We start from the raw sequence: 21,687 nt of genomic DNA, 5'->3' as shown, positions 1-21,687 counted from the left end.
AATGGGTGGTTGGAGGTATTGATGAGTGATTTGTGGAATATTATTTGAGTTACTTGCCAGTAAATTGACATTCATTTGATATTTTGGAGATTGTGCTCTGTTGTATATATTTTTCTTTGTTCTTATGTAATGTGTACTCCAAACAGAATCAAGCCTTTGTATAGGTATGCTGATAATATTTATTGTCCTAATGAGGCAGACTACAGTATCTGTTAAAGAGTTTTTAAGTTGAGACATTATAAATGTAACATGTGGAGATAGGTCTCTAAATTGTAGTTCCTTAAGGGCAGTTGTTGGTTTTCTTTATAAATTGTGTCTTTGGCACTTAGAATGGTGTGTGGCACATGGCATGCAGTGAATATATTGAATGGCTAAATTTACTTTCTGAAATGAGAACTATGTATTATATACTATATGTGTTTATATATATGTATTTATATATAACCAGCAGTAATGGCTTTACAATGGCCTCTAATGTCAGCCAACAAATTTCTTTTTCTTAAGGACTTAGAATAACTTGTAGCCAAAAGAATAGGTCTAATCTAAATCTTCTTCCAGAAGAATCTTCTTTCAGAGGCAGGAATCCTTTTCAATTATGCTTCTCTAGACTGTCTTAGAATGTCACCTTCTTGCTTGAGGGAAACCCCCCCACCCTTTTAACCTAATGTAGTCTTTTGTCTTTGAATCTGCACTTACTTATAGTATATTAAGTTGCCTTACCACTGTGCTACATAAGACTGCCTGCCTGTTTTGTAGGTTTATGGAAATGACAAGTGTGACCTTGCACTTCTCCAGTCTTCAACATTAGCCAATTTCTGACACAAACTGATCTCTGATTGTTGAGGTGATGGGAGAACTCCTTTTGTGGGAAAAGTCACTTTTTCTTAAGCATCCTGTATAATATCTTTAAACCTCTCAGTAGCTTCGAAACAGTAGTTTTAGCATTATTATTTAATCATTTCATGATTATTATTATCTGGAACATAATGTTATCTTTGATTTCTACTGTAGTTTGCAGGTGGAATTGTCGAACCTAATACATAGTTCCTAAAATTCCAGTTTTGATGGTCCTATATTATACTTTAAGCCTAAACATCTTGAAAATTTATTTTAAATGGTGCCTTAATATTATAATTGCCTAAAACTTGGTGGGTTTTAGAATTATTGTCTATGTTGATATCTCCGAGATCATCAGTATAGTAACTATGTCAAATTAGCAAATTTATTTCCTTTTATTATGTGTCTTGCAGTAACTTGTCCATGTTTAAGAGCTGCCAAATGCTCTTTGAGCATTTTGTTATATTAAAGTAGTATTTGCATTTACACCTTTGGCAGAAAGCCATCTAAATTTGGAGATAGGCTACACGTGTTTCTTATTCTTTTAATGTAACACTGTCTAAATAGTCTTGCTAGGCTGAAGAGATGACATCTATGAGCTTCTAGAATCTAGTTGCCTAAGGATAAACTGAGTTTGACTTCATTAGTGCACAAATGATAGGTTTGTGTAGAGTTATTATAGCATTAATCAATTTGATGGATTGGAAAAATGACAGAACTGAAGCAGCGTGTAATATTAGTGCCTATTATTCTACAAATTATGTCTTCACCTACATTCATATGCCAGAGGAGTCATGTTGTAGATTAAAAATGCAGAACTTAAAAAAAACCAACAACAGAGGGCACCTCTTTTCATGGCCCTTCTCTTATCCTCTTAGATTAGATCATCAAGAAATAGACTTTGAATCTAGACTTGTATATTAGGTCATAGCACTTTCATACTGTAAATACCCTGAATTGAATAGGATAGATTGATCATCTGCTATCAGAATGACTTATCCTCTAACTGGATACAAAAGAGTATATTGCAAGCAATATATAGTCTTTCAGACATGCTGGGGGGTATACATATATAAATTTATTAACTAGCAGTCATTTTACTAAAAATTATATAGTAGTAACATATTTATTGTATTATTATTGAAGCTTAAAAAATAGGCCTAGAGACAATTAAAAGGAAGGAGACAGTATTTCCTGAAATCAATATGTAGTTTTTACTGCTTTGCATTTGTACTAGCACACATTTAAACTTATTTTTGTAATAAAAACAACTTGTACTTACTTGTAGATTACTTAAACCATGGAATAAAACAACATTTGTAAGTCATAGTCCCAGTTTTGTAATTGCTAGTGTTGGGGAATCTGCCCATATTTTTGAAGATAATCTTTTTTCTGATACTGTTTTCAAATAAAGCAGATGTTTTAATGTGGAAAAAAAAGGAATGAGAAATATGTGTGTTTTAGGTTGTGGGTGTTGCTTTTTCATGTATGCATTTCCAATAATTTATGTGTTATTTATTTTGTCTTATGACTTTCAAAAGTCAAAGAGTATGTGTCCCCTCTTTTTAATTTTACTTTGTCTCCTTAACATAAATACTTTTAAGAATATTGAAAGTTTCTTTGAAAAATTTAAGAATTTACTTACTTGGATAAAAGATTTTAAAGAGTGAATTAATATAGGTCACTGAGAGTATCTTAGAGTAAGTTACTGTTTTGGCATAGAAAGGATTGGTAGTTTTCTGTATCCGAAATGAATTAATTTCTGAAAGGTAGGCAATTTTAATTTGTAATTCTTGCAATAAAGATATTAGCCTTAAGTGATGATTAGATAAAATATTAAATGTTAATTCAGATTTCACATTTTGGCATATATTATAATTTAAATTCCATCTTTAGTTTGAGCAGTTGAGAAGCAAAGATATTAATAAATAACTTAAGGAGTATAGAAATTTTCACATTCTAGGAATTTACCTCCTAGAAAAAGAGATAAGAAATCAACGATATGATAGAGTAGAAAATATATGGCATAAGACAAGTACAAACTGCTATGGACTAGTATAGATAAAGGAGAAATTAGATTCATTATAAAAACCTTCTTGATGAAAGTGGCATTTAAACTTGGTCTTAAAAAGGTGTAGGATTTGGTTATGTGGCTATAAAGGAGTATTCCAGGGGGGATAATTTCAGCAAAATCACAAAGTTGAGAAAATATTAAGTGTGTGTGTGAAATTTGTTATACTCTGGTTGATAAAAAGATCTTTTTGTTAGGGAGGTAGGTCCTCAGGGATCCCTAGCCTCTCCTCACTAATTCTTGTGTATTCTTTTCCCCCAGTTTTTCCCTTGGTCAACAAAGATAAGTTTTATCAGGAGAGAGGAGTGTTTTTCCTTGTTGTTGAGTATATAATGTCTGGTTCCATGCTCTGAATAAATCGTTATTTAATTAGACCAGTATTCTCCAAATTAGTGTGGAGTGTGTGTACCCTATAGTATACAAGACAATCCTTTGAAGTACAGGAAGAAATTATCTATAAATTGGTAATGCATTTCTAACCCTAAAACTGGTGTTTTGAATCAAATGTATAGTTTTCATTAGATATTATTGTTGGACCACTCCTAAGCCTTATAGTTAAGACCCTTTTAACATGACAAAACACCCCAGTGTTCTGTTTTCTTTATCCTATGACTCTAACCTAGGGTTCACCATTTTTAAAAATTTCATGTCCCTATTAATAAAGTGTTTGCGCCTGTGGGCCCAAATACATTTAGAAATTAAATGATTGCTAATTCCTGAGTGTATGTATGTATGTATATATATATATATATATATGTGTGTGTGTGTGTGTGTGTGTGTGTGTGTGTATGCATGTGTGTGTGTGTACCATATATAATATCAAGAAATTAGACCAAAAAATAAAATAGGAGGTTAAATAAATTGAGATCTTAAGTTCCAACAGTTTTTAGACAGCTGTTCAATATTTTTAAACTTGTATTGTTGGTTGTAGTATTAAAGTTGTCTGGTTAAAGTTTCTTTTGCTTTTTATGTTTTGCCTTGCAATATTTTTTTCTTCCCTTCTTCATTCCCAACCTAAATGGGAATAATAATAAAAATGAACATTTATTCAGTCAGTATTTACTAATGCTAGGTTATGGGGATGAAATGGTAAGTAAAACTCAAGACATGAAAGCTGAATTCACAGTGCTTATTTTCTGGTGGTGGAGATAAACCATCACTCATATCGCAAAAATGTTGACTGAGATAAGTGGTACGAAGTGGTGTGTGTGTTTGTGTAAAGGGAGTATTTGGACCATTCAGGGAGGTCAGTGAAAACTTGTGGGCATGGGACCAGCTACATAATTTTTAGTGCCCAGTGCAAGATGAAAATTTGAGACCTCTTGTTCAAAAAATTACTAAGACTTCCTAGGCTGAAAGCAGAACACTTTACAAGCATGGGACCCTTTTAAGTGTTGGTTCTGTGAACTGTGCAGGTTACGTATCCATGAACCTGGTTCTACCTGAAGAAGTAATGTTTGAGCTGAGATGTGATGAAACAAGAAGATTGCTCTAGGCAAAGAAAATAAGATAAATGAGTCTCAGGGCAGGAAGGATTGTGGTGTATTCAGAAATTGGATGAAGGCCAGCGTGGCTGGAGTGCAGGGAGTGGAGGGTTGTGGAGGGTTGAGGAGGGTGTGAGTGAGATGAAGTAGAAAGGGTGATGTGTAAAGCCAAGTAGAACTTGATAGATAGTGTCAAAGATTTTGGCCTTTATTTCAAGAACCACATATAATTACCAGTGTGTCTTAAGCATAAAGTTTACTTGTGGTGTGCTAATAATACTAGTAACTTGATTCTTGATAGTATTGGAAAACTTTCTCCCCCAACTTCCATTTCTTTATTTTCTTTTTAAAATATTTTTTTTCAGTTGTAGATGGGCACAGTACCTTTATTTTATTTGTTTATTTTTTTTATGTGGTGCCCGGGATTGAACCCAGTGCCTCATGCTCTACTGCTGAGCCACAGCCCAGCCCACTTCTACTTCTTACCAACCTCTTTTTCAGAAATTTTCAGCCTGATCTTCTGTGATTATTCTAAGCCTGTGCCTTCCCTAAGGCATGTTTGAAACAGCATTTCACATCAGGGAGTTCTTTTGGTAGTAGAAGTTGAAAATGGATAGGGTAGGTGAATCATGAAATTTTATTTACTATTAAAGTAGTTTTTAGTTTCTAAAACATTCTAGGTCAACTGAAGAAAAATTAATAAAAGATGAAAATGTTTTTTAATTATTTGAAAACAACTTTTCTTTTCAAAAATACTACAGATATTTTAAATATCTGTTGTCAGAACCATGATTAAAAAGTTTAAATTTCCCTTTTATACATGCTCAGGAGCCGAGGGGTGGGGATATTTACTTGCTTTACCTTGGGAAAGAGAGGAGGGGAAAGAAGTTGTCGTTTTCGACTTCATTTTTTGTTAATAGGTGCTCACAATAAAAGGCTTTAATTAGTATTATCCATACCAAGAGTAGGCTTTGTGTTTTGTGTGGATAAAATGTTTATGATTCATACTTCTGAAGACAGTTGTAGAGTTTATTTTCTAGAATGACACCTTCATAAGGTGATTTGTAGATCCATTGCCAGGCCACCCAACTAGGGATTTTCACTTTTGGCACTCTTACAAAATAACATACTAGTGATTTCTTTTCCCATATCATGCTTTAAATGTAATTATTTAAGCTTGTACACATAGACAGTGCTCTAAAATCAGTGATATTGTATATTCTGAGAGCTTAATGGGTGAGATGGGCAGCTGGCCATTTTGTTCTTTAACATTTATTATCTATGATCCATGATACTCTAGAATTCCTAACTAGTAAAATAGCATGGTTATATAGATTTGTGTCAGTCTACTTGCCTTCTCTCTTTAAATGATAGTTTCCATTTATAAATAAAACACCAAATTTTTTGGTAGAGTTGCTTTCTAAAAATTTATTTTCAGTTATTTATGGGTGAAAACATGTTTATATCTTGGATCAAGCAAAACGTTTACCCCCTTTACCCTATTTTCCAGCTTTAGGTTCTTAGGAAGTAGCTTTTGGTATTTGTAGGCAGCTTCTTTAGTTTTATTTGCATTCATGTTGCAAAATTTATATTACTTTGATATATGTTGTTGGATTAGATTTGAAGAATTCATGGAGGTAGTGGTGAAATTTTTTTTTTTGCTGTTCATATGAGAGCTTCTGTTACAAAATAGTGGGGTAGCTTCTTATTTATCATATCTAAGATGCTAAGTGTATCTTATTCCATTGTTTTGAAAATATTTATCCTTCTCTGTATATACACAAAATAGCTAAACAAAAATTAAAATTACCAGAGTATACAAAGTATATAAAGTTGACCCTATTAACAGAGATGATAAAATTAAACTGGGTAAAACTTTGAATAGCCAAAATGTTTAGGGAATGAAATGATAGCTACAGTCAAATATTCCTTTTCTTTCTTTTCACACACAATTAATGAATACCAACTGTATGCAAAGCAGGTACACTGTGCCTTACGCAGATACATAAGACACATGTATTGCCTCCAGGAACTTAGTTTTAATATTTATTCTTTGAAATTTTTATAAATTTCTATGCTTTATTGATTTAATGAGATTAATATAATGCATATAATTGAATCTTTGATGATTTAGGAACCTATAAAGAATTAACATCATTGTTTTGTTTCTAGTAGAGATGTAAATGGTAGAGGTATGCTTACCATACAATTTATCCTAAAAGGTTACTTTTGAGTAATTCGCTGATATCAGCTTGTTTTTGTTTCCGTGACTTTTATTTTAAAAACTGTGCTATACAGGTTAATTGGGTTCTTATTGAAATTTTACTTTGTTAAAATGTTTACAGTAAAATTAATATTTAGTTTCACTGCTTTTGGTTTGTATATTGAAGTCCAGTAACTTGTAATATTGTAGGTAACAGCATACAGAACTATGTATGGTCCATTTTTGCTTGACGATTTCACGGTATTATCGTTAAGTATGAACTTAATTTTGTATAGCTCAAATCAAGCCAAAAGTTAGATTTTTAGTATTTACTAATACTACTGTTTTTCTTTTTATTCTTAAACATAATAAAAGCAAATTAAAGGATATCTGTTCTGTGCTTCCTCTTTAGTGAACAATAAAAAATGCTTTATATGTACAAATTTCTTTTAAAAAGCCATAATTATATATGAAAAATTATTTGTTGCTATGTCACAGATTGGATTAATATAAATACAATAAAAAGATACCTATTATTATCAAGTTGCATATATTTAATTTACTTTCTTGCTGAGGGCAAATGTAGTTACTGTATTAGAATCCGTGATTAAAAAAGAAAAAAGAATCAATGGTTTTGTTGTTTTGTGTTTTTTACAAAGAAGACTTCAACAAATGATGTTCTTGTATAATAATCTTGTATATTCTGTCAGTGGAGTCACTGCTTCTTAAGTGCAGTTGATGAGACAAAATTCAAATCTAGTGCTTTTCCCCAGTACTGGTAGGTTACTGATATTTTCTTTGTAGCTGGAATCTTGGAATCTTCTCTAAATGAGAGACTAAGGGTCAAGGTCAGGCTTTACTTCAGGCCTAAAATTAGCTTTATTGGCTTTATTTCACATTGTAGGTGCTTCCTGCTTCACCACACAACTCTCATTTAATTGTTTTTGTGGGATAGTGGTGGCAGAGTCAAAGCAATGAAATGTTCTAGATATAATAGGGTTCCTTTGTATTTTTAAATCTACCAGCTTAAAGGAAGAGATAGACAACCTGATACAGATGTATTTGATTCATATAGTGTTGCTTGAAAATTCACTTTGTAAATTATCATAAATATTGTTTCACTATCTTTTTTTTATAGTGAGTCAGACATCAATATCTTTTTATATGTTTGAGCAACATTTTGGGTGTAAATTTTTAAAGGAAGGTAAAGGAATTTATTTTTCAGATTCATTTTTGATTGGGCATGGTGTCTGCCTGTTTCTCCCCATAAAAAACAAAAACAAACTATCACCAAATAATAAGTAAGCATGCATTTAAAAGGATCTTGCCTACTTAGACAGGTACTATAGAATCTAAGATATATGATTAGGTGCCATATTATAAGGTAGTCTTAGTAATTGACTTTAATGCTATAGGCCAATGAAAATACTTACTAATTTGGTAGATGACTGATATTTTGTTTGCCCTATATGTCTAATTATCATTGCTTTGTTTCTTCAGCTACAGAACCTTGGCCAGAAAATGCTACATTATATCAGCAACTGAAAGGTAGGTTCTTAATCACAATTGAGTGATTTTTGTATCCAAATATATTTATTACAAAAAAAAAATCCTCACTAATGTAATTCAATACAAAGAGAACATGAAACGTAAAGGAGGGATTCTCTTGTATAATTTGTCTAGGAGGTTTTACCTAAACTTGTATCTGCCTGTGTAAACCAACTATTCATGGCCTATAAGGTCCTTGGTTTATTATTGACTCATTATATTGGCTGCTGTAGGCAATGTAAAATGATGTGGTTGCAGGAGCAGTTGGCAGATTTACTGCACCAATAGCTGAGACAGCAGTTTTTTGAAGTCCTGTGGTAAAGTGGGCTCTCAGTAAAAAGGAACTGTTAAAATGTATAGGCTAGGATGGTTCAGGCTCCCTTTAGCAGCTCTTCATATATCATCAGATCACATTATGGACCCCATTTGGGGCTCAGCAGCCTGCTACAGTTGTCAGAAGACTGCAAAGTAATGAAGACTAATAGGCAGCAGCCCTAGTCTTCTAAGCATGGAATTTTTATTGCAGCGAACTTGTCATCTTTCTTTTGTGTGACAGACCTAGACACACTGTGCAATATTAACTGCAAGCTGGTTTTATATGATTGTGAATGCTTTTACTTTTAACTAGAAAGATTTGAATAGATACTATTTTACTTAATTTTAATGAAAAGAAGGGGGATATTTCTTGAATACTTAGAAATGAATTTATTCTTAAAGGAGCTATTTTAATTACATATTGCTGATAAAATGAGATAAGTGATCATATAGTTTCAGAGGAAATAGTCCTATTTTATTATTTATATAGTATAACAGTCAAAATTTTGATTACACAACATTGATGTAGAATTTCATGTTCACTTCAATGTAGACTATACCTTTTCTTTTTAAAATAGGAATAGTTCTTAAAAATAAGAATATTATAAGTATTCTTTGCTTGTTTAGCAGTTAATTTTGAATGAGGTCTTTCCTTGTATTTCCACAGGGGAGCAAATTTTGCTTTCTGACAATGCAGCTTCTCTTGCTGTGCAGGTAAATATGTAAATAATATGTATTTTTAACCCTCTAAATGATTTGTGTAATTTGGAGTTGCAATTATTTTTTTCCCCTCAAGAAAATCTAATATTAAATACTTAAAATTTTTCTGTGTGATTTACTCTTATCAGTATATCATTGCTTCCCTGTGAAGTGTCATTTTACTATATAATATTAATCAGTTAATTGTTGTTCAGATATAAAATAAAAATCTTCATTACTTGTTCTTTTACACAAAGTCATTGTTAAGTGTTAGTCACATTCTGTGTCTTAAGCAGTTGTTTTGCTTTGGATTAGATACGATTGTATTGATTATTTGGGGATAGAATTTTATTTTGGAACAGAATTATTTTCTAATTTATTTGTAAAGATTTATTTACTACATATTTTTAAGCATCATTCTGCTCTTTGTACTCATTTTAGCCTTAATCTGTTTGGTAATCTTAAAATAGACATGTTCTTTTGTAGCTGCTCCATATGTATTTATTGATTACATGTGTGTTTATTATCCCCAAACCACTTATTGAATTCAGTAGCTCTTCAGGTTGTATAATCACAGTTTTGTAATCCAAAAAAGATTAGTGGCTCTGTAAACTTTGAACTATAGGAAGATTAAAATACTTGGGGGATTATTTACTTAATAAAAAGAATTATCTGTGTAGATTATAGAATTATAGTTGTAAAAACATTTTACACATTTAGCTTTTATCTACTTGGTTTATATAGTTTGAATAACAAAGAGGATTTTATTGTGTAACACCTAAAAGATAACTCAAGGGAAATCTTAAGAGGTGACATTTATTGGAAGTGAGACTGAGCCTCCTTGAGCACAGAAAGAAAGGGTAGGAAAGTAACTGTCAAAGCTTTTCTTGTGTTCTAGACATAATGCTAAATACTGATTTTTAGGTTATCTCTTTTATATTTTTTATTCAACTTCATATCCTTTAGGCTTAATAACAGTGTCATTCAGTATGACAGTATAACAGTATGGCATTCAGTACATCTTTGTTTTAAGGCAGGGAAGGAAGGGAAAGATGGAGAGAAATGTGGCTGGACAGTATTAGTATAATTATCTTTTAACTTTCTTTTTGATTTGTTTTATATATTCTTTTTTACCAGGAATATGCATTGTCTTTTGTTATTAATATTATAACTAGTTTTTATGTTAACTTTTTTAAAAAAAATTGTAGTTGTAGATGGAAAGAGGTGCTAAGGATCGAACCCAGTGCCTCATGCATGCTAGGCAAATGCTCTGCCACTGAGCTACAGCCCCATCCCTTATGTTAACTTTTGATTTTGATAAAAATCTTTTCCCCTGTGACTATTGCCCTTAGTTTTGCTTTCCTTCCCTCATCTACAGAATTACAGATGTTATAGTGCTGCTTATTTTTTTTTTTTTTAGTGCTGCTTATTACCCCCACCCTTTTTTTGTTGTTGTGAGAGATGGAATTTCAAGTTGAGCTCTCATGTGCAATAACAGTTGCCTATCATATAGAATGTACTCAGTGAATGTTTGTTGTGTGAATGGTTTCTAAGTGTGGTGAAAGCAGTCTTGCTTAATAAGTGACAGCACAAATAATTATTTGATGTGTATAAAATAGTATTTTCAATGTTTATGTTTTTGAAAAGCTTTTGGGGAGTGAATATTTTAGTTGAAACACTGATTCTTAACCCTTTATCAGTTGCCATTTTGGGGATAACTCTTTCAGGATTTAACAAAAGTTATAGAACATTTTCCCAGAAAACACCCCACTGCACACATAGAAATAAAAATATACCCAGGCTATTCTGCATGTGGTTTCACAGGTTTATGATCTCCCTCCTCAAGCTATCTGGGAATCTGTATGAAGAGCCCTAAACCTAATAGTAATTTAGGAAGAACTAAAGTAGTTTTTACCCAAAGGAAGGCATTGTAGGTAGGAATAGACTAATCATGTTTCTCAACTGGGGAGCTTTTTAACCCCCACAAAAGGTTGCTGCTAACCGTCCTACGGTGCACAACCCCGAATGTAAATAGTGTCAAGGTTGAAGAGCCCTAGAATAGATATTTTAACCAGTTTCTAGTACAAAGCAAGATATAAATATATTATCACTTTTAAAAATTAACATTTTAGGGGCTGGGGTTGTGGCTCAGCAGTAGAATGCAATGCTTGCCTTGTATGTGTGCAGTACTGGGTTTGATCCTTAGCACTAAATAAATAAATTGTGCTATGTACAATTAAATTTTTTTTAAATTAACATTTTAATATTCTAGGGAAGGGGAGGAAAAAAGACATCTAGTATGTACTTCATCAATTGTATTTTTGTAGTTCTTATTAATTTGTTTTCTTATTATAGTTTCTCTAATTGTTGCAATTAAAAATAAAACAGAAAAAGGATCTTTTAAAATGCAGAATTTTGCTTAACCATTTCTTTTTTTTATCCTACATATGTCACTTAGATGATAAATTAACCAGCATATATTAAAATTCTTAGTTTTCTTCAATATTCTTTGGCTTGACAGCTGATAGTAGCCATGACTATAAATGTGACTTTTCCACATATCTGATGTAAACTTTATAGAGCAATTTTCTTCTATATAGTGGATCAGCATCCGTTTAGAAGAATCATTTAAAGGCTTCTTGCTTGATGTATAAAGCTGATCAACACAATATGACAGGTATCCATAAACTGAATATTTTCTATAAGATACCAAATATCAAACAGATATTTTAATAGTCTGCAAGTTAAGCCAGGGAATTTAAATTTTATTTCCCTCCTAGACTTGGTATTTATTATATCCTTGAAGCTAAATGCTTAGCTTTTTTTTAGTTAAAGGAACCTTTATGTTTTCAGTTTAAAAGAAAAAAAAAATCTTTTCCCCTATGACTATTGCCCTTAGTTTTGCTTTCCTTCCCTCATCTACAAAGTATTGATTTTATCTGAAATGTTATTTGGTCATGTCACCTTGTATACTGAATATAGTGAAGTATTATATAGTATGTTCCTATGGCTTCTGTGAGCTATGTGCATGTTTGTATGTATGTGTAATACTGCATACATGCACATACAAGAAAAAAAGAACAAGAAGTTTTCTATTCTATAATAATTTGATTTTGAAGCTTATATTGATTGGGAAAATAACTTTGATAATAATTTTCCATTACTCCGTCTCTTAACAGAAGATTTTAAAAATATTTAAAGTATCCCTATTTAAAAAAATAAAAGAAACAGGTGAAGTTAATTTTAATAATGTATTTTATTTAACCCATTTCATCAAAATAATATTTTATCATGTAATCAATACAATGTTTATATTTTACATTTTTTCATATAAAGTTCAAAATCTGATGTTATTTTATGCTATGGCACATGTGCATCCTTAGGCACATTGCAAGTGCTTAGTAGCCTTGTGTAGCCGATGACTCTTATATTAAAGAGTGCAGGTGTAAAGAGCAAATACAGGTGAACTTTGTAAGTTTTCTACAAAAAAGGCTTTTTAAGAACTTTTGAAGTCTGTATTTGCTTTTATAGCAGATTCCACAAATGGAATGTAGGCAATTAGTTTCTTTTCCAAATACAGCTGACCGTAAATAGGACTGTTTATTTCAAGTTTCCTAATCTGTAAAATGGAGATATAGTAGATGCTGTCCCATTGGGTTATGAGGATTGAATACATAATGTGTAAAACACTTGGAAAAATGCTTGGTGTATTGTAAATACAAAAGAATGTAGGTCATTATTTCCTTTTCTCTTGATTCTTCCACAGAAAAACACATAATGAATTTCAGCAAGAGGAATAGAACTTGTGGGCTTGACAATTCCTAAAAAAACACTAAAGTAATTGAGAGTAAATGTCATATATAAGATTTCTGGGGGACATATTTGTATTTGTATGAGCATTAAAATTTTTGTAATCATTCTTTTATGCCATACCTTAACGATGTTAATATTGAATGCTTTAATTCAAGTAGCATGTTATTTTAATAATATTGAATAAGGTTTGGTTTTAAAATTTAATATTTACTAAATGCTTTTATTGTAAAATGCTCTCTATGGAGATCATTTATATAGAGTATTGCATCTAATCCTTACCAACATCCTACTGTAGAGTTGCATTCTTAATCTCATTTTAAAGATGTGGAAGCTAAAACTCAGAGGTGCTCTGCCTAAGGCCATAGGAGTCCACAAATTGTGGAGGTAAACAGAAAATAACAGCATTGGTGAATGCTACATGTACTTATTACTGTGTTGAGCACCTAAAGTTCTTGTTAATTTATTTAATCCTTACAACAACTGTATGAAGTAGGGTGGTATATAGTATAAGTATCATGGATAATCCTCTCTTATAGCAATCTTAGGAGTTAGGTATTTTTATTATTCCAATTTCCCCACACATTAGGAAAGTAAGGTGGAGAGGTGAAATGATTTGCCCAAAGTTATATGGGCTGTACTTGGCAGAACTGAAATGCAAAGCTAGGGAGTCTGAGTTGACAGCCCACACACACAACACTTTGATGCATATTAGACTAGTCCAGTGGTGAAGATCTTTGGATTTTTACCCAATAATAAGTGAACATTTAATCACATTATTTTTGACATTTCCCAACAAATGTGTCTTAAATTTTATAGTTTTTATTAAAATATGAAAGATAACTTGTCTTAGCTTTTATATTTTTGAAATGAGATAAAGGTAGTCTTAACTATATTATGTTATTATGAAGCTCAAGTTGGGTAATAAAGGAGAAATTCTGTAGAAAGAAGTGAAAGCTATAGCAATGTAAGATGTGAATTAGTACCTACCTATTTTGACTAAAGATTTATGTACTTATTTTGTGAACATTGTTAATAAAATGTTACTTTCTAGTATTTTTTAGACAGTGTCTTAAACTGATGATCATTATAAGAATGCTACATGAAAAATATTTTTACTTCAAGAATAACATTTAAGCTCAGAATGAAGTGAATATCCCTGTTATATTTAATATTTTTATTTTCCCTTATCCTTTTTGAATAAATACTCCATCTCTAAAAATGAAACATGACAACAGCAGGGAAAAACCCTACTTGGTGTTGAATGTGTTACATCATTTTTAAAAAGTCAGCGTTTTTGAAGGCGCCATTAATGCTGTACTATAACACTTAAATGTCAGGTTGGCTGATAAATATTTAGCTGACCCTTGCTTTTCCCTTTTAGCAAGTGATGCTTTTTAGGTGGACATGTTAATTAGTGGTTAAATGGTATTCTAATGTAGTGTTTGGGGATGAGCAGAGGAAGGAGTATCTCTCCTTTGGGCCTGCAGGTCGGTTGTTGCATTGGAGAAATAACTGTGAGTATGAAAATAAGCTGCTCTCAACTTGTCAAGTCATTCAGATGGTCACAATAGACAGCCTACCTGAAATTTTTAGAGGAAAAGATTTTTGAGTTTTCAATTCAGTTATGTACAATTTTCCTTTAAAAAAAAAGTTGTTCCGGGTTATATGTCATTTGAAGGGTCAGTTTAAACCTGATATAAATACAGGTAGGATGATGCCAATGGGTATATTTTAATAGAGAATTAACAGAATAGTGTTTTGTGGAAATTATTTAAAATATTGATAGAACTTCCTTAAAATTTCATAAACTGTAAAAATTTTTAGGTTTTTAAGTTTATTCACTCTTTCACTTTGATCATCCTGTAAAATGAGACATCTGTGTTTATGTTCAGAGTTGGGAGGAGGAAAGGGAAACTAAGGAAAGAGAATGTAGTGAACATTTTTTAGATAGGGGACTTTAAAATCCTTTTTAGTGTTCTAAATGAACAAAGTGGAGGCTGCTATCACTGAATTTAAATTCATCTGATTAATTGTCCTATTTTATATTATTGTTTTTATACCGGAAGTATTAAAGCATTTTGATGGTTATGCTTCTAGCAATTGGCATGATTTAAATATATGAAATGTGATGTTTATAAAAAATAACAAAATCAGAATTTAGTAGGTTAAAAAAATCTCAGTATTAATATTAGTCTCTCAACACATTAACAAATGGTATATGTAAAACATTTAAACTTGTAGGATTTGAGGAAGTGAAGTATTTTATATTCAAAATAATGTAAGTATCATAATGTAAGAAATAGGTGGTTGAGTTGTCATTTTACTAATTAGTGAAATAATGCAAAATAGTTATACAGGGTAATAGTCTGCTAATATAAATATTTATTTAACTTAGCAAAAATACACATTCCTGTAATTCTGAAAGATTATAAGTTAGTATACAACTTGTATACTTTTAAAAAAAGTAAATAGCAAGCAGAATTTTAAAATTGGTTGCTGTTATACAGAACAATAAAGACATAGTGGTAAGATGAAAAAAATACAATTCTGTTATTAAACATAAAAAGCCTAGAATTCTTCATTATTAGATATATAGTATGAACATAATCCATCTAGCAGCATTATATTCGAGCTGAAAATATACTTAAATTTGAGGCCATACACTACCCTGTGTGAGTGAAACATCTTTCATATAGTTCTAAGATGAAATTACCCTTGAATGAATAGCATCTTCATTTATCTTCAAACCTCTTCTGTGCATTTAGTGAATCCACTCTTTCAACATTCTACAAGAATCACATTATGTCATTATACCAGAGTACTTCTGCAGTGTGAAATAGATTGGTTTGGAAAATGAACCTGGCTTTGCTATAAATTACATTCACAGGTACAAAGGAATTTGTTATTTTGTTTAAAATAGTCACAAATATAATTAAGGTCTTAATTTATGTTAAACTACAAATATGGCTATTACTGTAACTGGATTAGGAACTTAATCTGTCACTTCAAGAATGATACCTAACACTTTTCATTTGTAACCTTAGATACATTATTTCAATTATAGGGTCTGCAGCTGTTTGATATAAAAACGAATTATTTTGTAGATAGATTTGTTCATGGTTTTTAATTTTAAAACATGCTTCTTCAGTAAGGTGGAAAATAATTCTTCAGTTGTCACAGATTTTCTTTTGTGTCTGGTGAAACAGGACATGAATTAAAATTCAGTATCGTTTTCATTTTTTACCCTAAGAATGGCATTGCATGCTTGACAATTGTCCTTAGTGAATTTTTACATAAAATATTTCAGATTAAATTATGAAATGAATAAAAGCTTTTTCCAAAAAGAAGAAAACCCGAGTTTAAGTATAGTTTTACCTGGTTGGCTGAAAATGGATTGTGTTCTTTCTAGAATTTGAGTGACTTTGTTAATGTGACTTACATACCTTAAATTCCATAGGATTGGTCAGTAAAGCATCCACTCTTAAAATTTTATTAAGGACAATTTCAAACATGTTGAATTATTTTAACACTTTTATTGGCACATTGTGCTGGTTTTATTTCTTATATGCAATTGAAGAGAATTGTTCTGTATTTAACTTGTAAGACAATTGTTCATTTGTTCTTGAAATAAAGAAGAAGAAAGAAGGGGCTGGGTGTTTAGCTCATTAGAGCACTTGCCTAGCATGCTTGAGGCCCTGGGTTCCCTCCCCTGCTCCAAAAAGAAAAGGAAAGAAGATAGTTGGTGTTGCTTATTGATAAATGATTCAATATTGAGTTTCTGTTAACCAAAATGAAATGACTAAATTTTGTGTCCCTACCATCTATTATTTAGCTTATCATAAGAATTAAATTTTTTTGTTGCTGCTATTTTTCTTAGTTGGTAATATTGTTTTAGTCTATAAATAACAATTTTAAAACATTCATTATAGAACTTAGGAAAAAATAATTTTTCTTTTAATCTCCAGTTCTTTGAGTGCCAGCTATGCCCCTGATAATTGTATTAGGGTCTTGGATTACAAGAATTATTCTATTTAAACACTGAGCTGCCATTTTTATTGTCTGCTCATACCCTGAGCTGCACTAAAATTGTCAGTATTTCAGTATTTAGAGTATCTTTCTTTTTTTTTCCCCTCCGGAGAGATATCCTGTGTTTGGGAGCTGAAAAGGGAGAGTGATAACTAGGATCTCTTCAGTTAATATGTACACTTAGGCTTAACCTTTGTCTTTTCCATGTGACACCTTACCCAGTTCCTTATTCTCTGCTTGGATCCTTGAATTAGGAATCTCTAATTATTTCTCCAAAGAATAAACCTCTGTCTCCTGCATAGATTAAGGGAGGGCTGATCACCTGTCGCTTAAACAAACCTTCATCCATCCTTATGTTTGTAGTCCCATGCCTTTCCTCTGCTTTTTGTGCTGCCTGGTGCCTCCAAGTTTGGAATCTTTGTTTCTGTTATGTGAATGTATTGATTTTTCTCCTCTGTAAGCTCTTAGGTTTCAGTTTCCTTTGCTCCAGTAAATCAGCTTTCCATCTTACAAAAATGGGTTGACTTGTCTAGTCTGCTTTTGTTTTTTCTCCCATTCTTTGTGTCTTTCTGGACTTATACCATTTCTACTTCTCCACTGTTATTTCAGTAGTTTTTTTTTTTTTAAAGATTGCCGAGATTCCTTAATATAATTCAACTATAGACTGGGGTTGTGGCTCAGCGGTAGAGCACTCTCCTAGCAGGTGCGAGGCCCTGTGTTCAATCCTCAGCACCATATAAAAAAACAAATAATATCCCACTCTTTGGCTGACACTCAATGGACTTAAGTATTGTGTCCAACTACTTCTAAAAAATAAATATTTTTTTAAAAAGAATTTAATTAGGGGTTGGGGATGTGGCTCAAGTGGTTGTGTGCTCTCCTGGCATGCGTGAGGTACTGGGTTCGATCCTCAGCACCACATTAAAAAAAAAAAAAACATTGGGTCCACCTTAAAAAAATATCTAAAAAAAGTAAAATTAAAAAAAGAATTTAATTAATTTATTAAATGTGTTAAAGCTTATTAAATTTCAGGGTCTTAAAAGTCAGATACTGTGTACATTCATGTGTGTGTATTTGTGTTTGTGTGTGTGTGTGTGTGTGTGTGTGTGTGTGTGTTTAAAACATTCCCTGCCATGTCATAGGAACTTAGATTTGTATTTAAAAAATACAAACTATATAACTATATTTATTGACTGTAATTTTAATTAATTTTTTAGGTCTTAGTTTTTACATGTTAATTTGCTTGATCGTTTTATCAGTTATTCAACAAATGAGTAACCCTATATTAGCTCTCTCTGAAATTAGGAATATTATGATGTTAAATGTGTCACCAGCATCAAAAGTTGATTACTAGGCTGGGGTTGTGGATCAGTGGTGGAGCGCCTGCCTTGCACATGTGAGATACTGGGTTCAATCCTGAGCACCACATAAAAATAAATAAATATATAAAGATACTATACCCATCTACAACTAAAAAAAATATTTTTTAAAGTTGATTACTTATTTTTATGCACTGTACCGTTATGAAGATTGTGTTTTAAATATTATGTAGTTTAATTACTTACAGGTGATGTCAGGCTTTCATACCAGGACCTCTTTTATGTGTTGATTATCATTATTACAGACCCATGCTGTCCCATAGACATCTAGAAGTCATCACCACATCACACTGTGATGAAGGAAGAGTTTTGTATGTGTGCTAATACAGTAGCCAGTAGTCACAGGTTCCATTGAGCTCTTGAAATGTGGCTAGTTTGGGAAACTGACTTTATAATTTTATTCAGTTTTAATAAATTTAAATTTAACCTAAATAACAACATATAATTAGTGGTTACCATATTGAGCAGCATAGTTATAAAACATTATTCTGATAGGATGTGCTGTTTTCATTCAAATTATTTTATGTTGCCATTCATTTGAATTGGTTTGGAATAAACTATCCAACTAGAGAATGAGTTAAGTGAGTTATCCTAAGTTTGTTATAATTAGAGTGACATTTTTCTTTGGCTTTACATAAGAATAAAAATATGCAGGTTGCTTCTTGAAACTGAAAGTAAAAAATGTGTTATAGGCTGGTATATCAGGCCTATTATTTGGAGTTTTTTTTTGTGTGTGTGTGTGTGTGTGAGTGTGTGTGTTGATAAGATTGCAAATAACAGCGAAGAATACTTAAAAATTAAATAAAATAAAAGAATAGAAAATAGTGAAAGGTGAAAGTACTGTTTTGGAACTTCTCAGACTTTTCTTCCATCCTAGGAGAGAAAAGAGAAATACTATTTAAGTCAAAGTTTGCTTTGTTTCAAAGTTTTTATATTATTGAAAACAGTCATGGTGATGTGTTTTTTGCATTTTTAATGTTTGTATAAAAATGCTGTTTTTGTGCCATCAAACTTATTTGTGATGTATGTGTGGGGGGGTGTGTGTGTGGGGGGGTGGGGTGGGGGGGTGTGTCTCTGCCGCAGCCCGGCTGGCTGGGCAAAATAACGGGGGTGGGGGGGGGTGGGGGGGTGACGAACAACTTGTGTAGATTGATACAGCAGGAGTAGGAGCCCTTTATTGCAGGACAGGAGCAGTATTTATACATTCCACACAGCTTATCTAATTAGCATAAACTAGATACATCAGTCAACCAATAAGAAATCTCCACACTTAATGGCTCGCTGGTGTTACTTCACAAACCACTCCCTCTGGCATTTTGCCAGGCGCCATCCAGACTTGTTTACAGACTCTAACATGTCTCTGGCAAAATGCCAGGCGCCATCCTGACTTCTTTACAGACTCTAACATGTCTCCTCCTCCTCTTGTAGTGTTGGGGATTGAACCCAGGCTTTGCACATGCTAGGCAAGTGTTCTGTCATTGAGCTCATCTCTGCCATTTTTTTCCCCTCTCAGTGAAGAGCTCTGCTTTTCATCATCAGTATAGATACATAAGTAATAGAAGGGAATCCATTTTTCTACTCCCTCTTCCTGCTGATCCAGCTTTTAAAATGAATTGTTTACATTTACTCTAATTCTTTTTAGTACGCCTTCCACATGATTTTGATGAGGTTTGAGAATCATTGTCCTAGCCTATAATAGGGGTCACAATAAGCTATTACTATAATTTGGGATCAGAGGTAATAGAGTGAGAAGACTACTTGTTTACACTTAGAGGTAGAAGAATCAGACTTTTGATCAGGTGAGTTGGTGTTTAAACCTATGATTAGTAATTGTAGGTGAATAAATTAGGATTACACTGTGGGTGACAGAAACCTAAAATATAGTAGCAGTGTAAAAAGAAGCTTATGTCTTTCTTTTATAAAAGCAGGTAATCCAAGTTTAGGGACTCCTTTTCTCTTGTTGGCTCATCCTCAGCTTCTATTTCATGGTTCAGTTTCACTGCTGTACCTATAATCATTCTTTTCACATTTCAGTCAGCAGGGGGGAAAATGAAAACATATCCTCTTCTTTTAAAGAAACTTCCTAATGGTTATGCAGAACTTTTAGTCCCAATGACCAAAATTGAGACATTGACCACATTTCATTATAAAGTAGACTGGGAATACAGGTTTTTAATTTCAGGCACCATCTGTGTACAGATATAATTCACAGGTTCATCCACTATAGGGAAAGGGGAGAACATCTGTGAAGGGTAGAGGGGTTGATGGACAGATGGCTACAGTAAACTTTTGGGAGCATGTTTTGCCCATCAGTAAACAGTGTTGAATGATTATTTACAAGTACTGTACTCTCTTAGGTTAGTTGTGGGAAGTGGAGACTGTAGGGAGGGTAACAAATACAAAAAATTAAAACCTACTACTTGGCTTTCTAAGAAATGTCACACAATTAGGGAGTCAGACATGTATATATAAGTTATAGATAAATGTAGCAATCAAACTAAGTAGTGAGGGTAATAGATTGAGACTCATAGGATTTATTTTTATAGGGAAACATTCTTTAGAGGACTAGAATTTTGGGAAGATGTATTTGAAGAAGGGAATTGACATAGTTTGGGGTAAATGGAGCTCTTTGTACAAGGCAGTAATCACTGTTCAGTACTCTTAACTACTTTTTGAGTCTTAAGACTGATTTTTGCCAGCATGGTAACACGCACCTGTAATCCCAGTGGCTTAGGAGGCTGAGGCAGGAGGATTGTGAGTTCAAAGCCAGTCTCAGCAAAAATGAGGCACTGTCTCTAAATAAAATACAAAATAGGATTGGGGATGTGGCTCAATGGTCTAGTGCCCCTGAGTTCAATCCCCAGTACCCCCAACCCCCCCAAAAAAAGACTGATTTTTGATCCAGAACTAACGAATTTTATTAACTCTTATGAGAAATCTCTATTGGGTGATAGTAAGGTGTTCTGTTCATAATCTTAATATGTGATAAGTAATAGCCTTGTTAATTTATTAATTTATCTTTTTTAAATATTTATTTTCAGTTTTCGGTGGACACAATATCTTTATTTTTATGTGGTGCTGAGGATCAAACCCAGCGCCCCACACATGCTAGGTGAGCGCATTACCACTTGAGCCACATCCACAGCCCTAATTTATCTTAAATTACATTTGACTGCTATTTATAATAGTTTCCTCAGTTTAAAAGAAGATGAAAGGTTTGTTTTCTAACTTGTATGTGGTAATAGAACCATCATAATGTATGATGTTCCAGTTGAATAATTAAACTGTTTCATAGAGAACATAGATAAGTTT

General features: G+C 32.4%; 1 protein-coding gene across 2 annotated transcripts in view; it reads left to right on the top strand.

Annotated features, from left to right (window-relative positions):
* Mtx2 (metaxin 2) overlaps window positions 1-21,687 on the top strand; it is a 64,499-nt gene that overhangs the window by 23,714 nt on the left and 19,098 nt on the right. For both annotated transcript variants that reach the window (XR_011709104.1, XM_071619041.1), the window contains exons 2-3: window positions 8,096-8,143; window positions 9,126-9,172. Coding sequence is in view for 1 of the 2 variants with exons in the window: in XM_071619041.1 (XP_071475142.1) it covers window positions 8,096-8,143; window positions 9,126-9,172 (95 nt within the window). In the remaining variant the exon portion in view is untranslated. The remainder of the gene's footprint in view (window positions 1-8,095; window positions 8,144-9,125; window positions 9,173-21,687) is intronic.

Source organism: Marmota flaviventris, chromosome 11, assembly GCF_047511675.1.
Source record: "Marmota flaviventris isolate mMarFla1 chromosome 11, mMarFla1.hap1, whole genome shotgun sequence".
Lineage (NCBI taxonomy): Eukaryota > Metazoa > Chordata > Mammalia > Rodentia > Sciuridae > Marmota > Marmota flaviventris.
Note: the sequence above shows the minus strand (reverse complement) of the source record. Positions and strands in the feature narration are given on the sequence as shown.